At 34.5% G+C, this 25,694-nt stretch overlaps 4 protein-coding genes across 4 annotated transcripts; 2 read left to right on the top strand and 2 right to left on the bottom strand.

The window, feature by feature from the left end:
- Window positions 1-2,219: 2,219 nt before the first annotated feature.
- On the top strand, window positions 2,220-5,850 carry LOC108219796 (KH domain-containing protein At3g08620). Its single transcript, XM_017393314.2, has 7 exons — window positions 2,220-2,560; window positions 2,695-2,789; window positions 3,522-3,688; window positions 4,524-4,640; window positions 4,764-4,880; window positions 4,994-5,137; window positions 5,269-5,850. The coding sequence occupies exons 1-7, from the start codon at window positions 2,235-2,237 to the stop codon at window positions 5,413-5,415; spliced, it is 1,113 nt and encodes a 370-aa protein (XP_017248803.2). The 5' UTR covers window positions 2,220-2,234; the 3' UTR covers window positions 5,416-5,850.
- An 842-nt stretch (window positions 5,851-6,692) lies between these two features.
- Window positions 6,693-9,233, top strand: LOC108220451 (cytochrome b-c1 complex subunit 8-2, mitochondrial). The gene is made up of 2 exons (XM_017394226.2): window positions 6,693-6,993; window positions 8,957-9,233. Exons 1-2 carry the CDS (start codon window positions 6,815-6,817, stop codon window positions 9,003-9,005), a joined length of 228 nt encoding a protein of 75 aa, XP_017249715.1. The 5' UTR covers window positions 6,693-6,814; the 3' UTR covers window positions 9,006-9,233.
- A 1,363-nt stretch (window positions 9,234-10,596) lies between these two features.
- On the bottom strand, window positions 10,597-12,659 carry LOC108224104 (large ribosomal subunit protein uL16). The gene is made up of 4 exons (XM_017398658.2): window positions 12,522-12,659; window positions 11,637-12,138; window positions 11,415-11,496; window positions 10,597-10,908 (listed from the first exon to the last, which is right to left on the bottom strand). The coding sequence occupies exons 1-4, from the start codon at window positions 12,529-12,531 to the stop codon at window positions 10,837-10,839; spliced, it is 666 nt and encodes a 221-aa protein (XP_017254147.1). The 5' UTR covers window positions 12,532-12,659; the 3' UTR covers window positions 10,597-10,836.
- Window positions 12,660-13,040: 381 nt separating this feature from the next.
- On the bottom strand, window positions 13,041-21,804 carry LOC108223514 (probable LRR receptor-like serine/threonine-protein kinase At1g06840). Its single transcript, XM_017397815.2, has 20 exons — window positions 21,430-21,804; window positions 20,814-20,964; window positions 19,953-20,024; window positions 19,721-19,792; window positions 19,408-19,551; window positions 19,172-19,243; window positions 19,028-19,099; window positions 18,501-18,575; window positions 17,827-17,895; window positions 17,675-17,743; window positions 17,453-17,524; window positions 17,185-17,271; window positions 16,869-16,937; window positions 16,243-16,739; window positions 15,412-15,570; window positions 14,956-15,239; window positions 14,781-14,832; window positions 14,151-14,401; window positions 13,754-13,888; window positions 13,041-13,622 (listed from the first exon to the last, which is right to left on the bottom strand). Exons 1-20 carry the CDS (start codon window positions 21,554-21,556, stop codon window positions 13,260-13,262), a joined length of 2,892 nt encoding a protein of 963 aa, XP_017253304.1. The 5' UTR covers window positions 21,557-21,804; the 3' UTR covers window positions 13,041-13,259.
- Between the last annotated feature and the right edge of the window lie 3,890 nt (window positions 21,805-25,694).

The raw sequence follows: 25,694 nt of genomic DNA, 5'->3' as shown, positions 1-25,694 counted from the left end.
TTACAAACAAGTCCATTTTGGAAAACCACTTATGCAGCCCATCTGTGTACATTTATAAATAAGTAACTACATATGGAGCAATGAGCATATATTATGAACTCCAGCACTCAGCATTTGCCAGATTCTTGATCTGTATCGAATTTGCAGAGCATAATAACTACACGTGAAAGCCAGGAAAGCTCATAATTTTGCTTCTTGCAAAACTAATCATGAAATGCTATTTACCCAAGTCACCTCAGCCAAACGACCAAATCTATATAAAGTCGATGACATGAGGTGAAAACAATAAAATTGCCAAATCCAGAAAGAGGACGACGTCGTAAAAAGGATAAAATCAATCAAATATAGGAAGATGCACAGAGCACATCAGATTCAGAATAGTTCCAAACACCTAAAAATATCATGTGACAATCCCAGCCAATTTGTGATTTTTATACATTGTGATTCTGAATACATTGAAAAGGCTTTTACAATGGTCCCATGCGCTGCTGTCTTGCTGGTAAATTCTAGCAACATCTATGAGTTGGTCATAAATTTTGTTAAATGACAGGATTTCACTTGCCCTTTTTTTCTGTTTCGGCTGAGAAATGTCTGTTATTTCAATTAAATTCTTATCTGATAGGCGAAATCAGCTTTTTGCTTGGAATATGTTGGTTAGCTTAACATATAACTGATAATTTATAAGTGAGAATGTAGGTATGCATATGTAAAATGACAGGAGGATCATTCTCTGTGGAATTTATATAATTGAAGCAGCCTAATGGCTTGTTGTGATCCACATATTGTTGTCTCGGCCCTAACATGCATTGCCATATACTTTTTAAACACACCTCTCAGGAATCCTATGCAATAACAGCTAGCTACCCCCTTGTTGCATTATGTATGCATCTTTTGAGTCATGTATTGGTGTCCTTTTTCATCTATTTTCCTCATGAAACATGCGTTCTGAATTGCTATAGTACTCGTTTATTTTGTACGTTCTTGTGAGCCAAGGCTTCGTCGTTTCAGCTTCACATTCGGTTCTGCTTTCAACTTGGAAACAATTGCACAAATTTAAATGATAGTCGAATTCTTGTTATATTTGTGAATGTGGGTCAAATTGATTTAAGTTGGTGGAAACAATACAGAATCATATCTATGATTAAACTTCATCTGCTGGCATGCAAAGGACTAGTACTGGATAAAAAATAATTAGTTGTTTAATGAAAAGAGTTACTGAGGTAGGAATAAATTAAAGAAGGGGGTTGGGTTTACAACTGTGATTAGGAAAGCTGTCTGATTGGTGTGTGGGAATATTTAGGTAGGTGGGTGGGGTGGGAGTGAGGGCTGGACAGTGATGAAGTGAGGTCAGAGAGCCAAGTGGTTGGTATAGTCATGACAATGTTAATAAATTCTAAGGGGCGCCATTTTTACAGATGCATCATTCTCCTCCATACTCGGTACTTGATGATACTACCCGAATGGTAAATTTCATATTCGGCTTGCATTCGTGTCGTTTTGCATCTGTTTGGCTGGTAAGCCATGGTATCTGGTGGAGTAGTGTGCTAAGCTGGGAAGATAATGAAACTGCTAATACATAAACTCTGATTAACATGTTTTGTGCTCTCGGATTAATATGTTGATTTCGACTTATAAGCTATATTCAAGGGATGATGGTTGGTGATAATTTTGTTAAGTAGTACATGGGCAGTGCCAGTAGCATGCCTTTATTGAACTTGTGGCAACTTACTTATCATTCATGAGTTAAGTCCAGTATTAAACAATTCAAAGCATGACTGTAATTTGTGTTACTTCCTCGTTGGATACTCTGACCTCACTATATAAACATTTGATGCCAATATTCGAATCAAGACACACCAGAAGAAGCAACTCCATGGGTAACCCAAGTCTGACACATTGTGTCGATGAGATTTTTAAGCTTAGAGTATCTCGCCATAAAATTATAAAAATCAGCAAGATGCCCTTAAACACTGTCTACGAGTATCAAATTACTCTGGAAATTAAAAAACGGTCTGAAAACAATATTTCCCTATTTCTAAAAAATAGACCGATGGCATAAAGACTTAAAGAGTGTCTTGTGAGAATATTATTGGAGAATTTAAACCCACCCCGCGTTTTTAGTAAAAAATAAACACAATTAGGAGATGTTTAATGATGATATATGCAATAAAATTGTAGGTGAATAGGTGAGATTGACAGTGCAGGTAAGGTAAAAAATGGTGTAGTGAACAGAAATGGAGGAGAGTAATATGGAAATGTTATTACAGCAGCAAACAGATAGATACTACACGAACAACACAAGCTTGGTTATAAAAAAGAAAAGAAACAAGAGACAAACGTATCTGTCTCCAAAGACCCCACGTAGTATATTTTCTTCTTTCCAGGGTTCATTGCCTCCTCCTTTCTCAACTCCTTTTTTCTTCTCTACCCAATCTCTCTTCATATATGTTCATGTTCTTCACTTGATATCAGGGATGTCCAGTTTTTACAATCAGAACTTGAATTTCTCGCCTGCAAGAACTGCTTCACCTCATATTACAGCTAATCCAGATGCTGACAGGTGCTTCTTGGTTCCTTAATCTTTGCTTAATCTGTTCATGACCCGTGTTTTTCTCCGATGTTTTTGTTAAATTTTGTGATGGTTTGATGCTTGTTATGTGGTGCTCAAGTATACATGTGTTCTTGATTTTTTAGTACTCAGCAGTACCTGTCAGAGCTATTGCAAGAGCGTCAAAAGCTGGTGCCTTTTATGCAAGTCCTTCCGATATGCACCCAACTTTTGAATCAAGGTCTTGATTTTACTCTTATCAGCTCTTTTTGGATCTGCTTATCACTTCATATAAATGGGGGAAATTAAGTACTTATCACAACCATTCATTATTGATAATCCAGTGGTTCCGATGATATGTGCTGTCATGACCGATGATTTGTAGCGTTGTAGCTTGTGAGTTGGTCTCCGGTTTCTTCGATAGTTTTAGTTTGACATGAGTACATATATGTAATAATTCTTGTTCTTGTGCCTTTAATGCTTTGAATCTACAGGTTCTGGTTACTGGTTATTGAGTGGTTGCCAAAGAGATTGGATTAGGGTTTTACTACTATGTTATGTATGTTGGGGACCTTTTTGCGTTGCTAGCTGTTTACCAATAGGGCTTTCAAGAGACTTCAATCCCTCAGTTTAGTATATGAGTTAACAATGAAATTATATCTTAAGGGTAATCTAATTACTACGAGAACACATTTCAATCCATTTTCTCATCTTCAGGATATTCACACTCTAACAGAAAAAGGTTGTTAAAATGATCTGTACTTGTTTCACATTATGAAGTTTTAGTGTTCACGAGTCTCGACTCCAGTGATCAGTCTGTTATAAATCATCCCATCATTCATAAAGCATATACTACATGATATACAAAGGACTTCATTACTACTTCCGGCTTGTGTCTGAGCCATTTTTGATTCATATGCATATATCTGTCATCTTGTTATGTTCTAAACTTTACTTTGTTCAATATTCACAGAAATTTTGAAGCTTTCCAGATTGATCCCCAACCAAAGTTTTAGTGACTATGACCTAATGCAGCGTGGAAGCCCAAATCCATCAAATTCATTGGAGTTACTTCCTTACATTGGAGGAAAAGGATTGAACATTTGGAATGGAAATAGTTGGAAAGGACTTCAACGTGAGGTGTGTATCAATTATGCTCAACTTCAAAAGCATCTCATATCTCCTCGGTTTTTTTATATATTGTGCTTTATGCAGTTTCCTTCTGTATCTTGTTAGATTTGGTAATCTTTTATTGAATTTGCCTAAAGCAGAAGACATGATGCACAGTTAGCAAATATAGTACAGTTGCATACTGGTAACATTTTACACTTACATTGAAGAGAAGATATTAGCAACCTTGCAATCTCAATTCCTCTAGTTATAGTATCTAGTTATCTAACTATTGTCAGGAAAAAAACTGAATTAACAAGAATCCTCTTTAGTGGCATTCGGTTTCTTACTACTTATGGGAGGAAAGTCAATCAGTTACTTGTTTATTGATCATGCTATCAAGAACTCTCAATATGTAGGTGTTTAGGCGTGTGAGCATTTTTATCATTAATCAACCGAGAGCCAGTGTTTTCTGTTAAGCATCTAAACGCTGCTCCATCACTCTTCAACGTCCCTACAGTTTTGGCCTTGAGTTGTCCCTTTGGACAATACAAACGTCAGAATGTCTTTCTGAAGTCAAGGTATCTGTCTAGAACTTTTAGCAAAGAATTAAGCATATACTTATTTTCTCTTTCTAATCAGCATTCTAAAGTTAATATGTTTACTTCTATAAGTGGATCAACAAGGACTTAATTGCTTATAGATTTTCTTTTCTCAAGTACAAGAATCCTGTTTTGTGATATACTCAGACTTGTTTTGCTCATTGTAATCCACCTGTTCTGCAATTTTCCCTTCTCTGTTTTCGTAAGTTTTGTCTGTAGCAGAGTGACTGGTGATGCTAAGATATTGATTTATATTATTTCAGAGAGTAGGTGGACCGCTGGGATTGACAAATGACTGGCAGGCAGCTCCAGGAAGCCCAAGTTCCTTTATCGTGAAGAGGATTTTGCGCTTGGATATACCAGTTGGTAATTATCCAAATGTAAGCTATGTGCAGTTTTGAGTACTGTGAATTTATTACCTGCCTGCCTTTCATTTCAATAGAAATCCTTCCTACTTACTGAATTTTCAAGTAATAATTATGACAAAAAATGTGGTTTATTAGTTCAATTTTGTTGGGAGGCTACTGGGTCCCCGAGGAAATTCCTTAAAGCGGGTGGAAGCTTCAACAGGATGTCGTGTTTTTATCAGGGGAAAGGGTTCAATTAAAGATCCTGATAAGGTACTTTCTTCCCGGATCATATTCAGAAACAACTTTATTATGTCAAAATTAGTTGAGCTATATGACATATGAACTAACTAATGTCATCGACATGGTGCTATTTTTTCCATAAGGAGGAGAGTCTGAGGGGCAGGCCAGGCTATGAACACCTCAATGAACAACTACACATCTTGATTGAGGCAGAGCTACCTGTCAATATCGTCGATGTAAGGTTAAGACAGGCACAGGATATCATAGAAGAGCTGCTTAAACCTGTGGTATAATATTTATCCTTTTCTTCCAATTCCTTCTTTAAATAACTATTTAAAGAACTTGCTATGCTAAATTCAGACTCTTCATTACTTTGTTAGTATTTTTTACCAAGTCTTTTGTAAATATTTTGCTGCAGGATGAGTCTCATGATCTGTATAAAAGGCAACAACTGAGAGAACTTGCTATGCTAAATTCTAATTTCCGCGAGGAAAGCCCTCAGCCGAGGGCCAGCGTCTCTCCATTCAATTCAAGCGGAATGAAGCGTGCCAAAACTGGCTGGTAAAAGTGTCATAGCTACTGGCCTGAGGTTGATGACATTGCAGAGGTGTCAATATAGTACCCCCATAATCTACAGAGATGCATAGACTGTGCAACATTTGCTGGTTGATAACAGTTCTATGGAGCCAGCTAAGAAGTTAAATTGGATGAATGTTGAGCTTGGATGCAAGAGTGCCCAGTGACAGATGAATGGGAGAGAGATGGGATCACCAGTTATAACTGCTTTCTGATTTGTGACTGTAGGTGCTTGCTGCTTCTGAAGTAGATCATTATTATTGGATTTATTTGTTCTATCACCTTATATTATTGACTTAGTGTTGTGAAAGTTCTGCAATAATGCACACGCAAAAAACTCTAAACGTATTTTGCTGCTTGTTCTTCATGTTTTGTTTATTGAAATATTATGCGCGAGAAATTATGAATTACACCTTTTGTATGAGATGTCCGTCTTCATATTCTGCGTTTCATTTTTTTTATGATTACTTTTTGGTGATAATTTATATCGGAAATCTGTCGAATTGAATCGAACAGAAATTGTTCCATGTTTATTAAATTATGTATGAATTTTTTCCCAACCTCATCTGCTTGTCTCAGCATATTTGATAAGTTGAACTCGATTCGAATTAGATAGGTCAGAGATAAATTGCATTAACTTATTTTAAAATTAATAAATTTGACTCGAATTCGATTCAATTAAATATATATAATTCATTTGAATGTTAAATAATTTTATAATATATATCATATTTTTGTATTTGTGAACATTATTTTAAATATTGATTATTTTACCTAAAATTTTATGTCTAATTATAATAATATTAATATTTGATTTTATATATAATAATATGTCTAATTTACCTCTTTTTAAAATTTTGCTGAAAATATTTAAAAATATAATAAGTAATTGAATGTAACTAAAATTGTTTTTGAATAATATTTATAAAACTAGATCTCACGTGAATATGAAGAAGACAAAATTATTTCATTTGTATTTTAAATTGATTCCAAATTTACTTATAATAAAAATTGTACTTTGGAAAAAACACTATAACATTAGAAAAGTAATAAGTAAAGTTATGATGTTAAAAGAATTTATATAAATTTTTTTACCACGATAAAATCTTATATCGCTACATTGTAAATTGTACAACAATAGTATATATTACTAAATTGTCTGTCAAGAAAAAGCACTAAAAATAGAAAAGGAAAAACAAATTGAAACCGTTACATTACATATCCCGCATAAAACTGATAACAGGGCAGGCCCAAAAGAATCGGGTCCAAAACCAGTCCAAGCTATACATTTATACACGAGAGCTGTACGTATAGATTGAGGTCCTGAAAAGTCTAAGAGCAAAAGCAGAAAGCAAACCCTAGAAAATCGAGAGATCTGTTCGAGCAAGATGGGAGTGGGAGGAGGATCATCAGCCAAGGTGAAGTCGGTGGTGTACGCACTGTCGCCGTATCAGCAGCAGACGATGCCTGGTCTCTGGAAGGATTTCACCAGTAAGATCTACAAGAGGACTCTTGGTGATTGGGTCAGCATCTCTCTCGTTGCCGTCCCTGTCATCGGAACTTACTTGTATGTATTTCCCCCTATGTTTCTATTTGTTTGTTTGTTATGTTTTGTTGTCTTGCAATGCGGATTTTTGTTAGTCTTGTATGCTTGTTCGATTCCGTAATTGAGTTGGCGGTGAGTAGTGAGTAGTTTTGTGTGTGCTTGTTCGATACTGTAATTGAGTTTGCGGTGAGTAGGTTTGTGATTTGAGAGTCTCATTTCTGGATTCACTTGTGTATAAAAAACTGTAGGCGGTATTTATTAGTATGCGGTATGCTTGTATGTTGTTATATTTATAATACATTGTGTAATTTCTGGGATTAGTCTATACTATACCTTGTTTTTACTTCACGAAGATTTTTGCGATCCTATGTAATTCTGCCTAAACAATCCTGGTTTAAGTTATTTCTCATATGGTACAACATTGAACCACGGCTATTTAATCATATCAAATGAGTATCATTAATACAGTTAAAAGGCGTGATAGACAGAAAGCTGTAGTGATGTTGCTCTGTTTGATAGAATATATATGGGTTGCTCTGCACATACACACAATATGTTGGTTGAATGTGTTACTGTCTCCATCTTATACTCTTTGCGAAGATTAAGTTTTCTTGCTTGGGATTTCTCAGAATGGGTTCTCGTGATTGCTCCTGGTTGCCTGAACTCTGAGGTTTAGAGCATTAAGTAAATGTTATATGTTAAAATTTAAATGTGAATGGTTATAGTCGGAAATTAATGTTAGCCACCATAATAATACGTGAGACATGAACTCCATTGTCTCAACTTTTTTCTTTACAGCAGTTCTCAGCATAGCATACTTGTTTAGCTGGTAACATTTACTTGATTCTAATATGTGGGCTCGTAAAATTATCTTTATGTGGAGCTTGCTTTTGTTGTAAATGTTGGTGCCTAGTCAGTTAGGTCTCCCCCACCCCGCCCGCCCTATGTATGTACCCCCCCCCCCCTCCTCCCCTCCCTCCCTATGTATGTATGTATGTATGTATGTATGTATGTATCTATCTATATAATTGAAATTTGTGGTTTTGCATTTACACCCATATTGTGATCTTCAAAAAAAAATGTATAAACCAATATCTGTGTGTTTATGTATTGTACTAAAGCTGTGGGAGCCTCTTGCACTGTTGTTGATTTTGGTTTGGCTCAAACCTGAATGGAAAATTCATTGGTTAAGAAATTTGAGGCAGAACACCATTAGTTTTGTATTTGGCCCAACACAGCCTGAATGATACCCATGAATATGGATTATTGTTTTCGTAATGATCGGTGCTTTACAACCCCAATACTCTCTAGTACAATATGATGCACTTAGAGAATAAGAACTATGAGTTGCTGTAGTACATGAGAAAGGGTAGGGGGGTCTTGAAAATGACATGATTTTTTTGGGTCACAAACTGAAAATTGAAATTTACCCACACCCTAATATCTGGACCTTAATTGTTATTTTGTGTTGAATCTTGCCACCCTTAGTTGAGAGTATTTTACTGGATGGGGTCATACGTGATATATACAACTGTTGCATTATAGGGCTTGTGCAAATAATGTTGAACACCGCATCTTAATTTTATCATTGCCAAATGAAATTCTATGTACACTACGAATAAGTTGCCCTCCGTATTCATCAAATGTCAACATGTAATTGGATTGGCATTACGGTAATGACGTCTGTGTTAAGTACTTACGTCGCCACTTAAACAATATTTGTGTGTGAATAACTGATTTATAAACTCTGGTTTCCTTATAGAAGGGGCATGTTCAGTTAATTGTTGGATCTCAAATAATTGGTTATCTTCACAACGTAGAAAATGGGTACTTGTATAAACAGATTAATATTGTGTAAATGTTGCTTGTTTACTTAAAAATTGTAACAAAGGCATTGCAATATATTTGGAATTAGATTGGTGAAATATGTGGATAACTGTTCTTTAGAAGTGTTTTGAGTTCTAAGCTTTCTGATGTCGTGCAGATATGCTAATGACTACAAGGAGAAGGAGAAGTTGTCACATAGATACTGAAGTTGGGTGTGACGTGAGGTGCTTTATATACTAATGAAATTGAACTTTCTCCATTTCCGTTTAGAGATTCTTATGTTTTCTGTTGTAATGCAAATAAAGGGAGTGTACGTCTAGATGCTGCACTTATTGCAACTTTTGTACTATAATATGCCATGATGGTTGGTTTGTTTGCATTAAAAATGTTTGAAGATCTCACATCTCCATCAATATGATTTTTTTAGACATGAATGCCCATTTTACTTGTTACTTAGTTTGTGGATGGTATCTTGTGCTTAAATGCCTGAAATATTGAAAGGTTGAGTTTATTATTGGTTTATATCTCCGGACTGGAGCAAACTTATTATGATTTTTCAAAATATAGCAGTAATTATTTTCTGCAATCAGTAATTAGGCATAGAGTAATTGATTATATTCGGGCTATCTCCTAGCCTGTGAATGGTTTCAACTTTCAATTGTTGCATTTACTCATTACTTTTCTGGACATTGATTCACTTTTCTTAAATTTTGAATTCTTATTATAATCAGCTGTTTTAAATTTCTTTAGTTACTGACTATTAGAAGAATAGAAGGATGACTAGTGTGATTAATGATTGTTTGTTGAAAGTAAAAAGGTGACGGCTGTGAATAATGAGAGGTCAATGTTTTGTCTACTATTTGGCTTACAAGTTGGGATCAGATTGATTTATAATTTTAACAAGTTTCAAACGTATATGGGAGGTCAAGGACCAAAGAAGGATCAAGCTAGTTGTATTAATTTGCGAATTGATTTTAAGAATGGGTCTTTCTAACGTGTGCTCATGGACATTAGCAACTTTTAATTTAAGTGGAGAAATTTGGTTGCAAAACCTAACTAAAGAGTGGTTAGTCAATGAACATACAATAAAAAATCTGTTCAAGAACTATAAAAAATTCTAAACGAAAATGGAAGTCGAAGGATCAGGCCTATGGACTATGAATAATGTCATAATGAGGAATGAGTAAAAAAAATCGTGTAGAGGTGGGTTCGCACTATTTTCCATGTATAAGCAGAAAAAAAATCCATCAAACTATCCCCAAGATGGATGGCCTTACAAACCTAGAAAAAAGAAACTTAGAAGCTAAAGGCAGCCTTCAGTGCAACTGTGCAAGACAGCAAGAGCCGAAAGATCTGTTTTGCAGAATTAGATGAGGGGGGAAAAGAAGTTAATCATGTAAGTTGCCGAGAAAAAAAAATACTCAATTAAAATCATTAATTTTTAAAAAATAGTTTGATAAATATATATGACTAATATTGTAATTTAGAAAAGGAAAATTACAAGAATTTCAAAACGTGAGTAACAGGAAGCCGAACTAAAGACTTTTTTATTTTAAATGACTTGTACTATTAACAATTCCCAATCCATAAACTTGAGTTATACTAACTTTTGTACATACAAAATGATAAAACATTTAATTTATTAGTGTTAAAAGTGTACTAAAAATCATTTTCTTCCAATTATAATAAGCATGAATTGGCAAACATGATTCGAAACAAGTAGGCTGAAAAAACAACAGAACATTAGGGCAGCTGGGCAGGACCATTTCAAGAGCAAAATGTAGCAACATCGCAATAGAAGGCATCAAAATTCATATCCATTAGTATTTTAAAGGAACAAAAGCATGAAGACAATAGAAGCCAGGTAAATAGTAACTCCAACATACTAGCTCTTTTATATAGAGTTCTCAACACAAATTCTAGCCAAAAAGGCAATAAACTAGAAAAACAAATATGATCCAATTTCCCAGCAAATGTATGACATCCAACATGGGCAAATTGGCTCATTCTCATAACATCGATATGGGACATGATTCTCTAGGCAGTGACGGCATCAATAAATGCTCTCCCGGGCTGACGTCTTGCAAGAGGTCCATGACAACCAAGAAGCTGCATAAATTATAGCAATGGTGAGAAACCCATGATATTATTTTCAGATATGTAGCAATGCATATTATACAAATAAAGATATGAAGCAATAAAAATAATGAAGATTAAGAATACCAACCATATAGGAAACAATACAAAGCCATATAAGCAATACTCATAATACAGACCACAATCACAGCAAGTATACACAAAACTTATGTTTACAGACTTGTATCTTTAGGCCAACTCGATACATGAAGTAACAACAGTTATTTAATTCGACTCCCCAGTCCAAGAAATTAAAAATAGCTTGAATTCTATAGCCAATCAGCTACTTTAGAAGTTATAATTATTCAATGGCAAAACAAATCAGATTGAAACAACTAGAAGACAACACTTATAATTTGGTCAATGAAAATGTTGCTAAATTCATTGAGTCCAAAGAATGCTCTTAACAAATTGAAAACGCACAATCTAGGAGATGAGAATAAATTTCAGCTAAAGTTTAAATTCTGGAAAACACAAACCTTGGCGTTGACACCATCAGGAAGAATGCGGTTCTCTGCCTTCCACTTAACGTAATCAGTCCGGCTAAACTTGGTGAATCCCCTGAACATCAAAAAGAAAATAACACATTAACAATACTATCAGGACTGCTACTACAACAAGTGGATGACAGAAACAAGATAAGAAATAAACATAAATATCAAATCAAAAATTCAAACATATACAGATTTTCTAAGCCATACCATTTCCTGCTAACAATGATCTTTTGACGTCCAGGAAACTTGAACTTAGCACGACGCAAAGCCTCCTGAGCATGTGGGCTGTTGTTGTCTTTGCAGCGTACAGAGAGGAGAACCTGCCCAATACTGACACGTGCACAAGTTCCCAATGGCTTTCCAAAAGCACCCCTCATACCAGTTTGGAGCCTATCAGCCCCAGCACACGACAACATCTTATTGATACGAAGGACATGGAAAGGATGAACCCTGACCCTTAGATGGAAAGCATCTTTCCCAGCAAACTTGGTCATGTACTTGTTGCAAGCAATACGAGCAGCCTCCAATGCCTCACTCGAGACATTCTCCTTCTCCCACGAAACCAAATGGACACAGAACGGGAACTCATCGACTCCCTTCTTCTTCATGCCAACATCATAGATCCTAATCTTAGGATCGGGCACACCACGGCAGTACCTAGATTTGGGGTACGGCTTGTTCTTAATCTGACGATAACATCTTGCAGGTCCTAAACATAAAAAATAAAAAAATTAAACATTTTAACGAAGTGTATTAATTCATTTACACATATATTATAAACACAGTGTTAATCTATTTTAATTTAGGGGTGTTCAGCTAATCTTAATTCTCAAATAAAAGCAATTATTTCAAAGAAAAAATATCATATAATTCATTTTCAACAAATAAGCTTAGCAAAAAATCAACATAACAATTTCATATCTTAATCAAAGCCTCAGCTTCAACCACAAGCTTAAATCAACAGAAATCAAATTATCATTTGAATCCACACATATAACATCTAAACAAGATTCGAGAATACAAAAGACGTAGGTTAATACATAGACAAGAGCTTGTAAGTAGATGTAAGTATAGAAAGAGAGATGAACATACTTCTTCCCATGGCGAATTGTTCTGTGCTGCGGCTTGAAAAACTAGGGTTAGACAATGAGAAAGATGAGACGCTTATATATATAAGCACACAGGGTTGGGTTTATTGTAGGCCGAGTTTTATGGTTACACGCTTTCGGCCCAGTCCATATACGTATAGGCTTGCGTCATGTTAACTTGGGCTATTTGTGTTTTAACAAAGCCCGTCTGGATCCTTCGGTTAAGTGTGGTCCCACGTCCCAGTCGAAAGCTTTCAATAAAATTGTCAATTTGCCAATTTAGGGAGGCTGAGGATTTATTTTTTATCAAAAAATTTATATTTATATCTTATTGAAATATATATTAAGATGGTAGGTTATATTCGTTTTCAATTAAAATAAAAATTAATTTTCAGAAGAAGAAAGTAGATTCACATCTACTTCTTTTCAAAAATAAGGACATTTTGAAGAATATATGAAAAGCCAAACACCCTTGACATATTTTTGTTAATAAATTATTGTATCAAAATGTATTATTTCTATGTCAACAAAAAATACCTACATATCTGTTATACAGCTCCATACACAAGCCAAGCTGCACATAGATCAAATGATATATATTCTGTATATTTTTGGCCACAAGCTGAGTCTAGTGAGCAGACATATCACATCTATAACACTTCTACGTATCACCACTGTGTACTAACCATACATAATTACATGACTGACCATTGTATGAACCAAAAAGATTATGGTCATTTTATTATCTAGGTGCAATGGTAGGAACAGCTCCACTCACAAGGTCACTCCCAGATATTTCTGATGAGTAGTAATTATTTGTCATTGACGGATTTGTTATCCCAACCGACGAAGAAGACTCTGAAGACATACCCTTCCCAGGGTCGGACACTGATGAATGTGTTATTCTAGTATCAGACTCGGGTATCATAAGCCACAGGAGTTCAAGTTCGCGGACCACTTCAGCCATATTAGGCCTGCTATCTGTATTTTCTTGGCAACACTTGAGCGCTAAGTTCACAAACCTTTCCACGCACTCAGAAGGATATGATCCCATTCTTTTGTCAATGACTGAGAACATCATGCCAGATCGAAATGCATTATTCACCTGATGCAGATGCAAAATTAGGATTTAAACATATATTAGTCGCGGTGTAATTACCAGTGAACTATTTTAGGAACATTATATATGATGTTTAATAGGCGACAAATATCATAAAAGGGTGGGGGGAAACTTGCCTCTCGAACAATGTTTTTGCCATGCATAATTGGATGCATACCAGTCAAAAGCTCTAAAAGTACCACACCAAAACTATAAACATCACTTTTGTCGGTCAGCTTATGAGTAAGAAAGTATTCTGGATCAAGATACCCCTGCAAAGATGGTACATAAAGCCATGCTTGACTAAGTTAACTTCAATTATATTGCAATACAATAAAACAAGTTCCTGGTGTTAGATAAAGTGAAGACCAAAAAATCTAATATGGACTTGTAGATCTAGAAAACATCCTTGTTTCTGATTTGCTGTAAAGATTTGAGCCTGTAAAGCAGTATAGATCTTGGTGGTTGCTGAACACTACATTTTGCTAAACTATAACGAGGTCTTATCTAATTAAGTATGGTATTGAATCTTACCGGAGTACCCTTAACAACTGTAGATACATGAGCAGGCACGAAGCCTTCTAAATCAGGAACTGGAGCAAGTCGTGATAGTCCGAAATCAGCAACTTTTGCAATGTAATTTGAGTCCAGTAATATGTTAGTGGCCTTAATATCTCGATGAAATATAGGAGGATCAGCTTCCGAATGTAAGTACAGGATTCCCTTGGCTGAACCCAATGCAATCCTTGTTCTCATAGCAAAACTCATAGGCTCTTTTGAAGTAACTGTTACACACACAGAAAGAAAACAGCTTGTTGAGTTATTCAGTTACAACTTGTTCCTTTAAAAGGCCTTATAAGAGATAATTAATATTCATTCTTTTTTAACTAACTCTCGCTCTTCTCAGATACAGAAAAACTAATAATACAACAGATATTTTACACAAAGGGATCCGACTCCCAACTTTCGGATTTTCCTAAATCTGGACAGTTTGCAGGAATCAGAGGTTGCAACTTTAAGATCCCCACAAAAAGAGGTCATACTTTTCATGATTAGAATTGCGATTTTAAATGATATAAGGATATTATACACCATCACATCTGCCACAGACATTAAAATGATAGAAATAATAAGGTCAAACTCGACTAAGATCAAAATCTTTACCAGATAGGTGATCCCGTAGGGTGCCATTGGGCATGAACTCATAAACTAACATCTGCAGACAATGATCATAATCACATTAAAATTACAAAGTTCCACATTCAAGACAAAATTGGAACATTGTTTGACTTGGGAACATATAATACATCACACATTTTTACTGAAAATAGAAATATACCTGTTCACTTTCCTCATCACAATATCCAAGTAGTGACACTAGATTTCTATGATGTAACCTAGATAACAATTCTATTTCATTGAGGAACTCCTTTTCACCCTGCAATGATCCCTCTTGTGCGCGTTTTATGGCCACCACTGTGCCATCAGCCAGGATACCTTTGTAGACCTTTCCATAGCCTCCTTGTCCAACTTGACTGGAACTACTAAAGTTATCTGTTGCTAATGCCATCTCGGCATATGTAAAATCTTTTACTCCGTCAATTTTAATTGAAACCCGGGACTCTGCATCACAAATGGTATAATTTCATATATGAACCAGTTGTCTCATGTCTCCAAGTTATTGATTAACTGACTGCTAATTTACTCTTTGTGGTAGGACCAGCACAATAGTTAAGAGAAACACTTAAGTGTAAGAAACATGATTTCAGTTACATCAGTAAATAAATATACTTACGTTGTCGTCTTTTTGAAGTGAAATGCTGCTTCCTCGTTTGCGATCTCAAAATAATTAGTGTCACAATCGCAGATAATGTCACTGAACCTGCAATTGCACCAAGTACTATGCCTGCTATTGCACCCTTGCTTAGACTGGTAGATGATTTGGCGGAAATAACTGCAAGAGGTACCCAAGAAAGAATTCTGCTGTGATCATATGTATTCTTCATGTAATATGGCAAACTCTAGAAGATTGACCATAACCTTGCAGTATTACAAGTATTCACTACATATATGCGAGGAGCAGCACAGGACATGTCAGCCTCTGCAGTGGCGACCACATAAATACTGGAGCATATTGTAAAAGTTTATTGTGTGCAATGGAATAACTTTCGTATTGCCTATAACAGTATTAATTATGTAATGACCAATGCCTCTCAGAAATTAATAGGCGTGCGCAGGACTTCCCCTAGCATAGACAGATTATAAAAAAAAAATACACAGTACACTCAAGAAGGTACTTTTCAGATAGCGGGATGGATTCGAGAAATGGAAAGGCAAACACATCCTATACTTGAAGGTTGATATCAAACATATTACCAAAATGACTGGGTCACACCAAAACTCCACTCATTATAAGTTTATAACAAGAAGTAGTTCTAAGGTCAAAGATAGTCACATGAAGGAACTAGGTCTACTATTAGATGAAGTTTATCTGCAGTACTTTAACTTAAGATGGGACCATGAAATGTTATATACCGTGCTCTTAACATGCTGCAAGCTTTAAAAAAAATTATATCGACATAAAGAAATTCAGCAAGGGCTTTCAGTAGGAGTTCAGAAAACAAACCATCTTTGTACGGTTCCAATAATGTGAAGTAGATAAGTTCATAAGGTCCAAAAATATCGCTATCAGGTATATTCCATCTTGTAAACATGTCAAGGATCCGAGAGACCTCACTCCTATTGAAGGTGTTAGAGTTGTTACCAGTGTACACTGGATATATCTTTAAGGACATCCCCAGTCGAGGGCCTTTTTGCCATTCATAAGATTCAACATTGAGCTGAAATGATTTTATTTGGAGACCAGAGGTCAAGTACTCCCCAAATGGATTAAAATACGGCTGAAAATCAATGAATCCAGGACTCTTCAATCGATAACCAAAAATCAGAGGCGCAGCGCAGAAGCAACGTACAGGAGATCCCTGGGCATATTCATAAGGACTGGGGCATCCAGGACAATCATCAGGTATGATCCCTGGGCTTTGGAAAGAAGTATCATTTGCAATAAAAGATGTACAGGAGTCAGACAGACTGGAATTCGGGCATACAGGATTTCCTTCAAGCCTGAACAGTTTTAAAAGGACATGCTTATTGTATTTGCCATATTTACAGGGAAAATTTACAAACTTCGTAAATTTCTGTTCCCAACACATAAATGTATTAACTAGATTGGAGAATAGAAATATAGCGCACCGTAGAGTGACATTAGGAGGGAGAGCAGGACTGCCTGAGATGCTTGAAAGGAAGTTGTTCTGTAAGTTCCTGCAGTATACAAGGTCAATTATGGTTGTCTAAAAGATAATAAACAATTTTAAACATAATATTGAAAATTTATTATCTACTTGAGATGGAAACTTATTAGATCCTGTAAAAAGCATGGAAAGAAATTGAATCTTCAGATACTTAATAAAGTGGCAATTGCTTAAGAATTTGTGGCTGTGCCCAGGAGACAGGTAAATGAGCACACACATTAATACAAAGAAAGCAAAACTTATGTTTGAGCTCTTACAAGATAAGTGTCTCTGTTGCATTGAGTTTTCGATTTGTCCAGATAGTACTTGCAACTGAACCACTCAGTGAATTGTTTTCAAGAGATCTGTAACAGGGATATGATTCAAATTTAATATGTACACATCATGATATAAAAAGATATGGAGAAAAAGGAACTTTGCAAAGGCTAAAGTTATAGAGAAACAAACTCGATAAGTATTATACGTGGAAATTGAGATGGTATAAATAAATAAATTAAAGTGAAGCTGAAGCTGAAGGATGCTTACAATCGCTGAAGACGAGGAAGCCTCGAGAAGTTGGCAGGAATAGTTCCAGTAAGATTATTATTTGATAAATCACTGCATGGTTAGTGGTCGAAAATCAACAGTATCAGTCAAAAAAGGAATGTCACACAACAGATTAAACAAATCGTGCAGTGATCCTCAAAAGGTATTGAAAAAATCTTGGTTAGGGGTACACAATAAGTAATAAAGATTGACTGTTCTTACATGGTTGTTATAGCCTCAGAAAGCTTATTTGATGGTATGGATCCTTGAAGTTCATTTGAACTGAGGTCACTGAAGTAAAGAATACATGTTTGAGTGAATATAGACACTAACAAGAGTACTCAGTAGTGGCCATTAAATACGCTTGAACTTACATATAAGCAAGGTTTGGTATCGGGCTTAAGTCAGGTATTGGTCCTTGCAAACTGCAGTTCCTTAGACTCCTGACACAGAAAATGAAACTAAAACATTAGGTAAACTTTCTTCCCAAATATTAATCCTTTATTATATAGTTTGACTTGAAAAAGTGTAGGCAACCTGCATCTCATGGATTCTCTATACTGAAAACTACAAGTGAATAAGCGAAAATAAACTACAAGTGAGACATATATACTAGAATCACTTTAAAGATTATATACTTGGAACATGTGAAGTTTATTGAAGAAATAAATTGTTCATGTGTAACAAAGTCGAGGTAAATGCACCTCTGATGATTATATTATAGATTTAAAAAAAAAAAAAAAACTTCGGATCACTTCTTCAACAAAAACCATGAAGTTTGACAAATTTAATGCTCGACATAAACAACATGTTTGTCTGACTCAACACATGCTTCCCTGTTTTGTACTACCTCTATAACAAATGTGTGTGTGACTGTGTGTATGCGTACAAGCAATTATGTGTATATTAATTGCATTTTAAAAATGTTAAAGCAGTAATAACAAATGTTCATCCCAAAGCTCGTATCTCAATGAAGAAAAAGACCAGAGCCTCGCATCAGGGAAAACTATTTAACCAAAATTAAGATGAAGTAACTGTACCCACTCACAGCTTCAACAATTTAGACATGTTTTTAAATGATGCAGGTATCTCCTTCCCAGCAAAGTTGTTGTTGTCAAGTTGACTGCCAAAAAAGTTAAAATAAGAATTTATAAGATAGATAATAGAAAGGTTGGACAAAAATGTTTCAATGGCATTAGATACTAGTGTATTATTGCATCTTTCATTAGAGGAGAATGTTGCAAGTGATATGTTGTTTGCATTAATCTGTTGCGGATACATAAACCAAATAAAACATCTACATGATTAATTTTGTAAATGGATCTTGGTGGTGAACAAATAGCCACTCTAAATAATTACTTCACTGAGCAGAAAGATAAAGATTTTGCTCCTAAATAAGTAAACATATTCCTTCAAAGATTCTTCAAGAACTGCCTAGACAGGGACTTAACATTTTGGTTCATGGAAACAAGGGCTTGCATTTAAGTTAACAATCAACGTTTAACATGCTTTTCTAGTGTTTTTGTGCAGAGGTTTCTGAACACATATATATACTGAGAAAGAGAAAGCCCGTACAGGATAAGTAGATTTGGAATTTCGGCAAGCTCTGGTGGCAAATACCCTGTTAAGTTGTTATTATCAAGAAGCCTGCATAAAAGAAAGATTAATACGAAACTTGTTCCTGTGCACTATAAAATTAAGTATTATTAAACCACTTACATGTGAACAAGACTTCCCAGTTTAGACAGCTCGGGAGGGATCTGGCCACTAATTGAATTATTGTTCATATGGCTGTTCAGAGATCATTACAACAACAGTTAATTTCATACCCATCAAAAAGACATAACAGAGTGAACTGCAGGATGTGATAACAAACTAAGATACCAGGTACTAACCTTTTTCCCCAAAAAGTAAAATAAAAATTGACCAACACATACAAGAAGGATATTACTTACAAGTGCTTTGTCTTGTTTAAGTTTGCAAATGACTTTGGTATTGGTCCTGATATATGATTCTGGTCAATTTGAATTCTGTCCAAGTTGGGAAGATTACCCATTTCCTCGGGCAAGGGCCCTGTTAGTTGATTTCCATTCAGCAGCCTGAATGCGATAAGAGCATCAGTAGAATAGAATTGAACAACAAAACTACCAGTCTTTCAAGGTTAAAGAAACAATGGCCATTAAATAGCTCAAAGAGTCGAGACCTATGCATATATTATTTTATCATCTAATACATGATTAAAGCGCGATATATAATCCTTGAACTTACAGTAGCTCCAAAGACTTGATGTTGCCTACTTCAACCGGTATACTTCCACTTATCTTGTTCCACATGAAGTCCCTGATTGAACAAAGATGAAGAATTATTTGGATTCCAAGGTTAGATTAAGCAATGTGAACTTGACATCACAAAGCTCAATATTTTTAATAGAGCAATCGATACAATTGAATTATACCAGAGCAAACATAACAAAACAATTATATAAAGAATATGCACTCACATGATTTTCATATATGATAATCTTCCTAGTGCCGGCGATAACTCCCCTGATAGATTCATATTCAGTAGTTGTCTGCCATGAAGAAATAGGAGAGGACTAATCGTAAAGAGACAAAAAACGAAAATCGCATTCACATCTTGTAACAATATATTTGTTCTAACTTTAGATTTCATATCTGTGAAAAAACTGACATCAGAAAGAAGCCAATGGTAAAGCTGATGAGCATTCATGTGTCAATTTCAATACATTGATTCAAGACCATATTTCATACATTTGATAATGGAAGCTGGAACATAGTGTGCCAGCAGCTATGATTTCATCATCATTGAAGTGTACACAAATTCAAAGCAATGGTATAGGCTATTCTTCAACTATAAAAAAATCAGAGACGGCCACAAAAGTATGCACATATTCCTTCTGTATGTGCAATTGGGAAGTGGACTTTCTATCAGGCTTTGTTAGCTCTGACCTTGTCATTAGAACAAACATATTTCCATTTCAATAAATAATTCTGCTTTTGATCATTAGATATCAGCATCATATAGGCTTGCAATCTTGCATATATCCAATAAACTTCTACAACTTAACAATTGAAATCACAGCCCGTCCTGTCAAACTGAAGTAAATCAGCACTACTCATTTACTTTCCGGAAATTAGTTTGGGAACCATTGAAAGCTTTTCTACCTCTATAAAGTATCGCTAACATGTAGCATTACATAACCAGTTTTAAGGCCTAACTACACATATGAAATCCAAATAAAACAAAAATAAGCAACAGACATTTCAAAGATGACTAAAAAATTCATTCTGAATAAATATGCTCTGGATCAGATCAGATTAAATGAGAATTATTGACATACAACTCCCTGACATGCAGATAGTTATCGTCCATCGTTTTATTAAAGCATAAAACTCCAGTCCAATTCGATGTGCACGGATCACCGCGATTCCAGTTACTAAGATTTCGGTTTGGATCAACCAAACTTTTCTTGATTTCCCGCAATGCTGAAACTGCATGTTAAAACCATAAACCAAATTACAAACATCTTCTCATCTGGTGGATATAACGTACAAGGCAAACCTTAAAATCTTTGCGAACTGTAAAACGACTTCACCAAACTCTATTTGCAAACCCTAATTGCATAATACTACCAAGAATCTTTTAGCACCAAAGAGTAATTGAATAAGCTCCTAGCCCCCAAAGCTCGAAAACTTTGAAATCCAACAGTGGATTACTTCGAAGTTCAAATTAAATCCTCATTAAATTTTAAACAACCGAAAGTAATTTTGTTAAGCGACCAATTCTCCCAGAACATCAAGGTAGCCTAGTTTGATACGTGATCAATCCTCCTAAAATCTCCGAGTGTTGAGAGGACGACTTACCGGGATCATATTATATACTAACAATTTTTTCTAGCACAAAACAAAAACAAAAATAAAAAAATATGAAACATGGGAGCTAGAACAGAGAGATACCTTCTTGAGGATGAGTTTTTGGATTCTGTGAGTTAGCTCCAAGAAGCAACAAAAACCAACAAAACAACATAACCAAAACCAAACGAGTTCTTGATGGTTCAGACATCCTACCAAATCTATCAATCATTTCTCTAAATCAAAATGTATAGTGTATGTTTTGTATGTTCTAAAGATTAAAAGAGAACTTGTACAACAAGGAACAAATAAGTGCATATATTAAAGCAGATGTTCTGCAGATGTGTTGTATTTTTAAACAAGGTTGTGTAGCTTCTTGGAACAAAAGGAAGATAGATAAACAAGGTCCAAGTCGCAGTGGTAAAAGAATTGACTGAGTCGACATTTTATAAGAAAAACAGTGTGGCTTATACCTAGCCTAATTTGATTTGCTGCTGCGATCAGGTGAGAAAATAAAAATATGAAGGACTAGTGGGTGATGTGATGAAAGAAAGGAGCAGCTAACAATGTTTCTGTTTTGAATTAATTAATGTAGGTGGACATGAACATGGATATTATTGTGCCTGTTTTGACTTTTGCTAGAGTTTTGTACTCCCTCCGTCTCTTTATTGATATTAACGATTAAAAATGTGTGTTGGCAAACGTGAAAAGTACAAACAGGAAAAGTATTTAGAGACGGAGGGAGTAGCAGTTGTGTGTCAATGAGTGTTATATTATTCAAATGCAGCCTATCAATCATGGTGAACCAACATTTAAGACAATAGGACTTGTTTATGTTTATCTCTTTTGCTGGTCAATTTATGTATCATTGTTTTCTTGGTGGTCTATTTGGACCAAATTGGCACTTGTTAGAAAGGTAAATTAATTTAATTGGTTTTATTTAGTATTTTATAACTACTATAGTTTTATAGATTATAGTAAAAAATATTTATTTTTGAATAAAAATTTAATAATCAATTATTTAAAACAAAAGAATTTATGAAACTACATATTGAGGCCGTTTGGGTTAGCTTAAAAGAGGTGACTTCTTACTTAAATTAAAGAAGTGGAGCAGAAGCGAGTAGATTACACAAACGGACAAGAAAAACATAAGTCAGAAGCAGCTGCTTCTGTGAAACAAACGGACACATTTAAGTGGAAGGGATTCAAAGAAGAAAATTATTAAATATAATTAATATCATGTTTTCACATTTACCAATTAAATTATTACAAAACACATCATCAATATTACATTTTTTGAGAATAATTTTTCTATACTTAATAGGTTTTCTAATTTTATTGTCATATATAAGGAACTATTAAAATATGGTTATTCATCTGATTTATTTCATTTACAGAATATACATGTGTATGTATATTTGTCGTATGATAAGATTATAAATATTATTTTATTTTATACAACATTACTCCGTCTGTTCCAACTATTTCTTTACATTTTTCTTTTTGGTTGTCCCGTCCAATTCTTTACATTTCAAAACTTACTATAAATAGTCAATGAGTCCCATCACTTCTCCAATTTCTTCCATTTTCACAATATTTTTACTCCACTATCTTTTTTTTATACATTAAAAATCAACGAGTCCCACTGTTTCACCCAAATTTCTTTTTATTTTTCACTACTTTATACATATTTATTGTTTCACCCATTTTTTTTTCCACTACTTTATACATATTTATTAACTTTCGTGTCCAACCCCAACCCGTTTGATAAAAAATAGAAGGGAGGGAGAGGTATCCTTTTCACTTGGTAAAAAATGGCAGGTAAAATCATTTGATTAGGTCCATTCGTCTATCCCATCTCCCCTAGCTTGGTACTTGCTCCAACTTTGGACCAAAACAACACTACAAATAAGTTAAAGTTTGAGCTTAGTATGGACACATTTCTTCTAGAATTGCTTAACTTTACAATTACAATGAAACAAGATAACTTATCAGGGTTGAAATGAATATTTTAAACAAATTGGCTATAAATATCACTGTATGTGATGCAATTTTGAGAATACCAAGTAGGCAAGTACAATAATCTCAGCAACTCAACAACTATGCACTCATGGTCAACAAATAACTTGACCATGGTTTCTGGTCTTTTATACTGCATGTGAATACTTTTTTACATTGATTTACTTAATTGAATACTCATTCAATATACATGTGGCATCCGACTGGTTGTTGGAAGGCCATTGACTTTTAAGGTTCTCCCGGTCCCGGTCCCGGTCCCCCCATTTTTCTTTACCCATTTTTAACTAGATATTATATACTATTTATTTATTATTTTTAAAATCTCAAAGTTTCATATTAGAAAAGACAAAAAATACTTTCTAATATGACAATATTTCACATTATCACATATTATCACATGTGGCAATATTTGATGAAGAAAATAGAAACTAAACATTCTAAAGAATCACATGGAAACCCCAGAACTGATGTTCGATTTTACATTCTTCACATTGAAATATAACGCTTATATTAAAGAGTTAGATGGAAATTCTAAAATCGATGTTTGATTTTACATTCTTCGCATTGAAATATAACACTTATATTATTATAAAATTTTGAAAAATGATTATTTCGATTATGCGGATAATATTCTTTAAATTATGCGGCAAAAAGTTCAACTTAATTACTAAAAGATAAAAAAAAGCATAATACAAAAATTAGTCTCATTCATTACTTTCATGTACTTTTAGATTTATGTATTATATATGGATAATTTTCGCCATCTTAATTCTTCTTTTTTTTCCCCTCACTTTCTATACAGTTATTTTAATATACATACACAACTCAAACATATATATATTTTCTCAGTTTCAAGTTTTTGTATACGTTTGGGACAAAAAATTCCGTATCTATTTTAAATTTCTTATAAAATATAGTTTCATAGTTTTTTAATTATTTTAATCTGATTAAAAATTTGACATTTAAATTTTATTAAAACCTTTATTCATAAACTAAATTTATTAAAAATAAATTATAAAAACATAATCTATAAAAATCTTAAACTATGAGTTAATGGAAAAATCGTATGTAAATGAGTTACACGGCAGGACGGTGGGAGTAAAGGGGAGGATGCAGCAGGCCTCGGCCCACCCTGGAATTTTAGGATAATTAGGTATTTTACTGATATTCTGCTCAGTTTGATGTATAGTCCAACGGTTTAGTGGTGCAATTCTGACAAGAAATACCTTGGTTTGAACCTGGTCAATAACATTTAACTTCTTTTTACCTCATCTTTATCCATTTTGCCACAAAATTTTCTTTTTCCTACGTCATTTTTATGTTTTGATACATTTACGTATCTTGTAGTTAAGTTGGCCGATCCTGATTTTTTATGCTAGCTCCGCCACTGGCTGGTTCATTCTCATTCAGCCTGATTTCGCACTTCTTTAAACTCACAAGCCACATCTACCATAACAAAAATTTGGAGCTGTTTGGGTGAGTTTAAAATAAGTGATTCTTGCTTAAAATAAAAAAGTGGAGTAGAAGTTAGAAGCAAGTTAAGACTTATGTTTAGGAAATAAGCAGAAACCCTTAAACAAAAGCTAACATTCATAGCTTTTTATAAATGCTTTTTGAATTATTACACAAACGGTACGAAATAAGTGCTTCTAACTTATAAACCAGAAGCCCGGCTTAAAAGCGGAAAACAAACACCTACTTTACATTTTATCAGTCCCAAACTAATATTAGAGAAAAAGATATATCAGATTAATCTGATATAAGTAGTGTGCATATATGAGGTTAAACAACAAGGTGTATTTGTTTTAAATGCATCTGATTGTTATTTCATGAGAAACCTATTACTCCACCCACAATTCCTTCTTTTTTTAAGAAATGAAAGAGACAAAATTATATACATCTGTCGTATAATTGTGTAATCAAGAGGTTTTATATGTCATCATATCAGTGGCGGAGCTACACTGGGCCGAGCATAGGTCTCGGCCCACCCTGAAATTTTAAGATAATTACGTTCTTTACTCATTTGTTGTTCAATTTCATGTATGGTCTAATGGTTTGATAGTTGAATATTGGTGAGAAATGTCATGGTTCGAACCTTGGCTGTAACACTTTCTCTTCTTTGCCACCGCATCATATTACACACATGCGTCCACAATTGCCACTGCATCATATTACACACATGCGTCCACAAAATATAGCAACAGCAATATGGATAGTTTTATGAGTTTACGTCATATAAACAGCATCAGGTTAATCTGATATTACTTTTACTCATAATATCATAGTTAAATTTACAAGGACCGGAGCTGATTTAAATAATTTTGTAACAACCCTCCGCTCCGGCTTTAAAA

This window comes from Daucus carota, chromosome 5 (genome assembly GCF_001625215.2).
Source record: "Daucus carota subsp. sativus chromosome 5, DH1 v3.0, whole genome shotgun sequence".
NCBI lineage: Eukaryota > Viridiplantae > Streptophyta > Magnoliopsida > Apiales > Apiaceae > Daucus > Daucus carota.
Note: the sequence above shows the minus strand (reverse complement) of the source record. Positions and strands in the feature narration are given on the sequence as shown.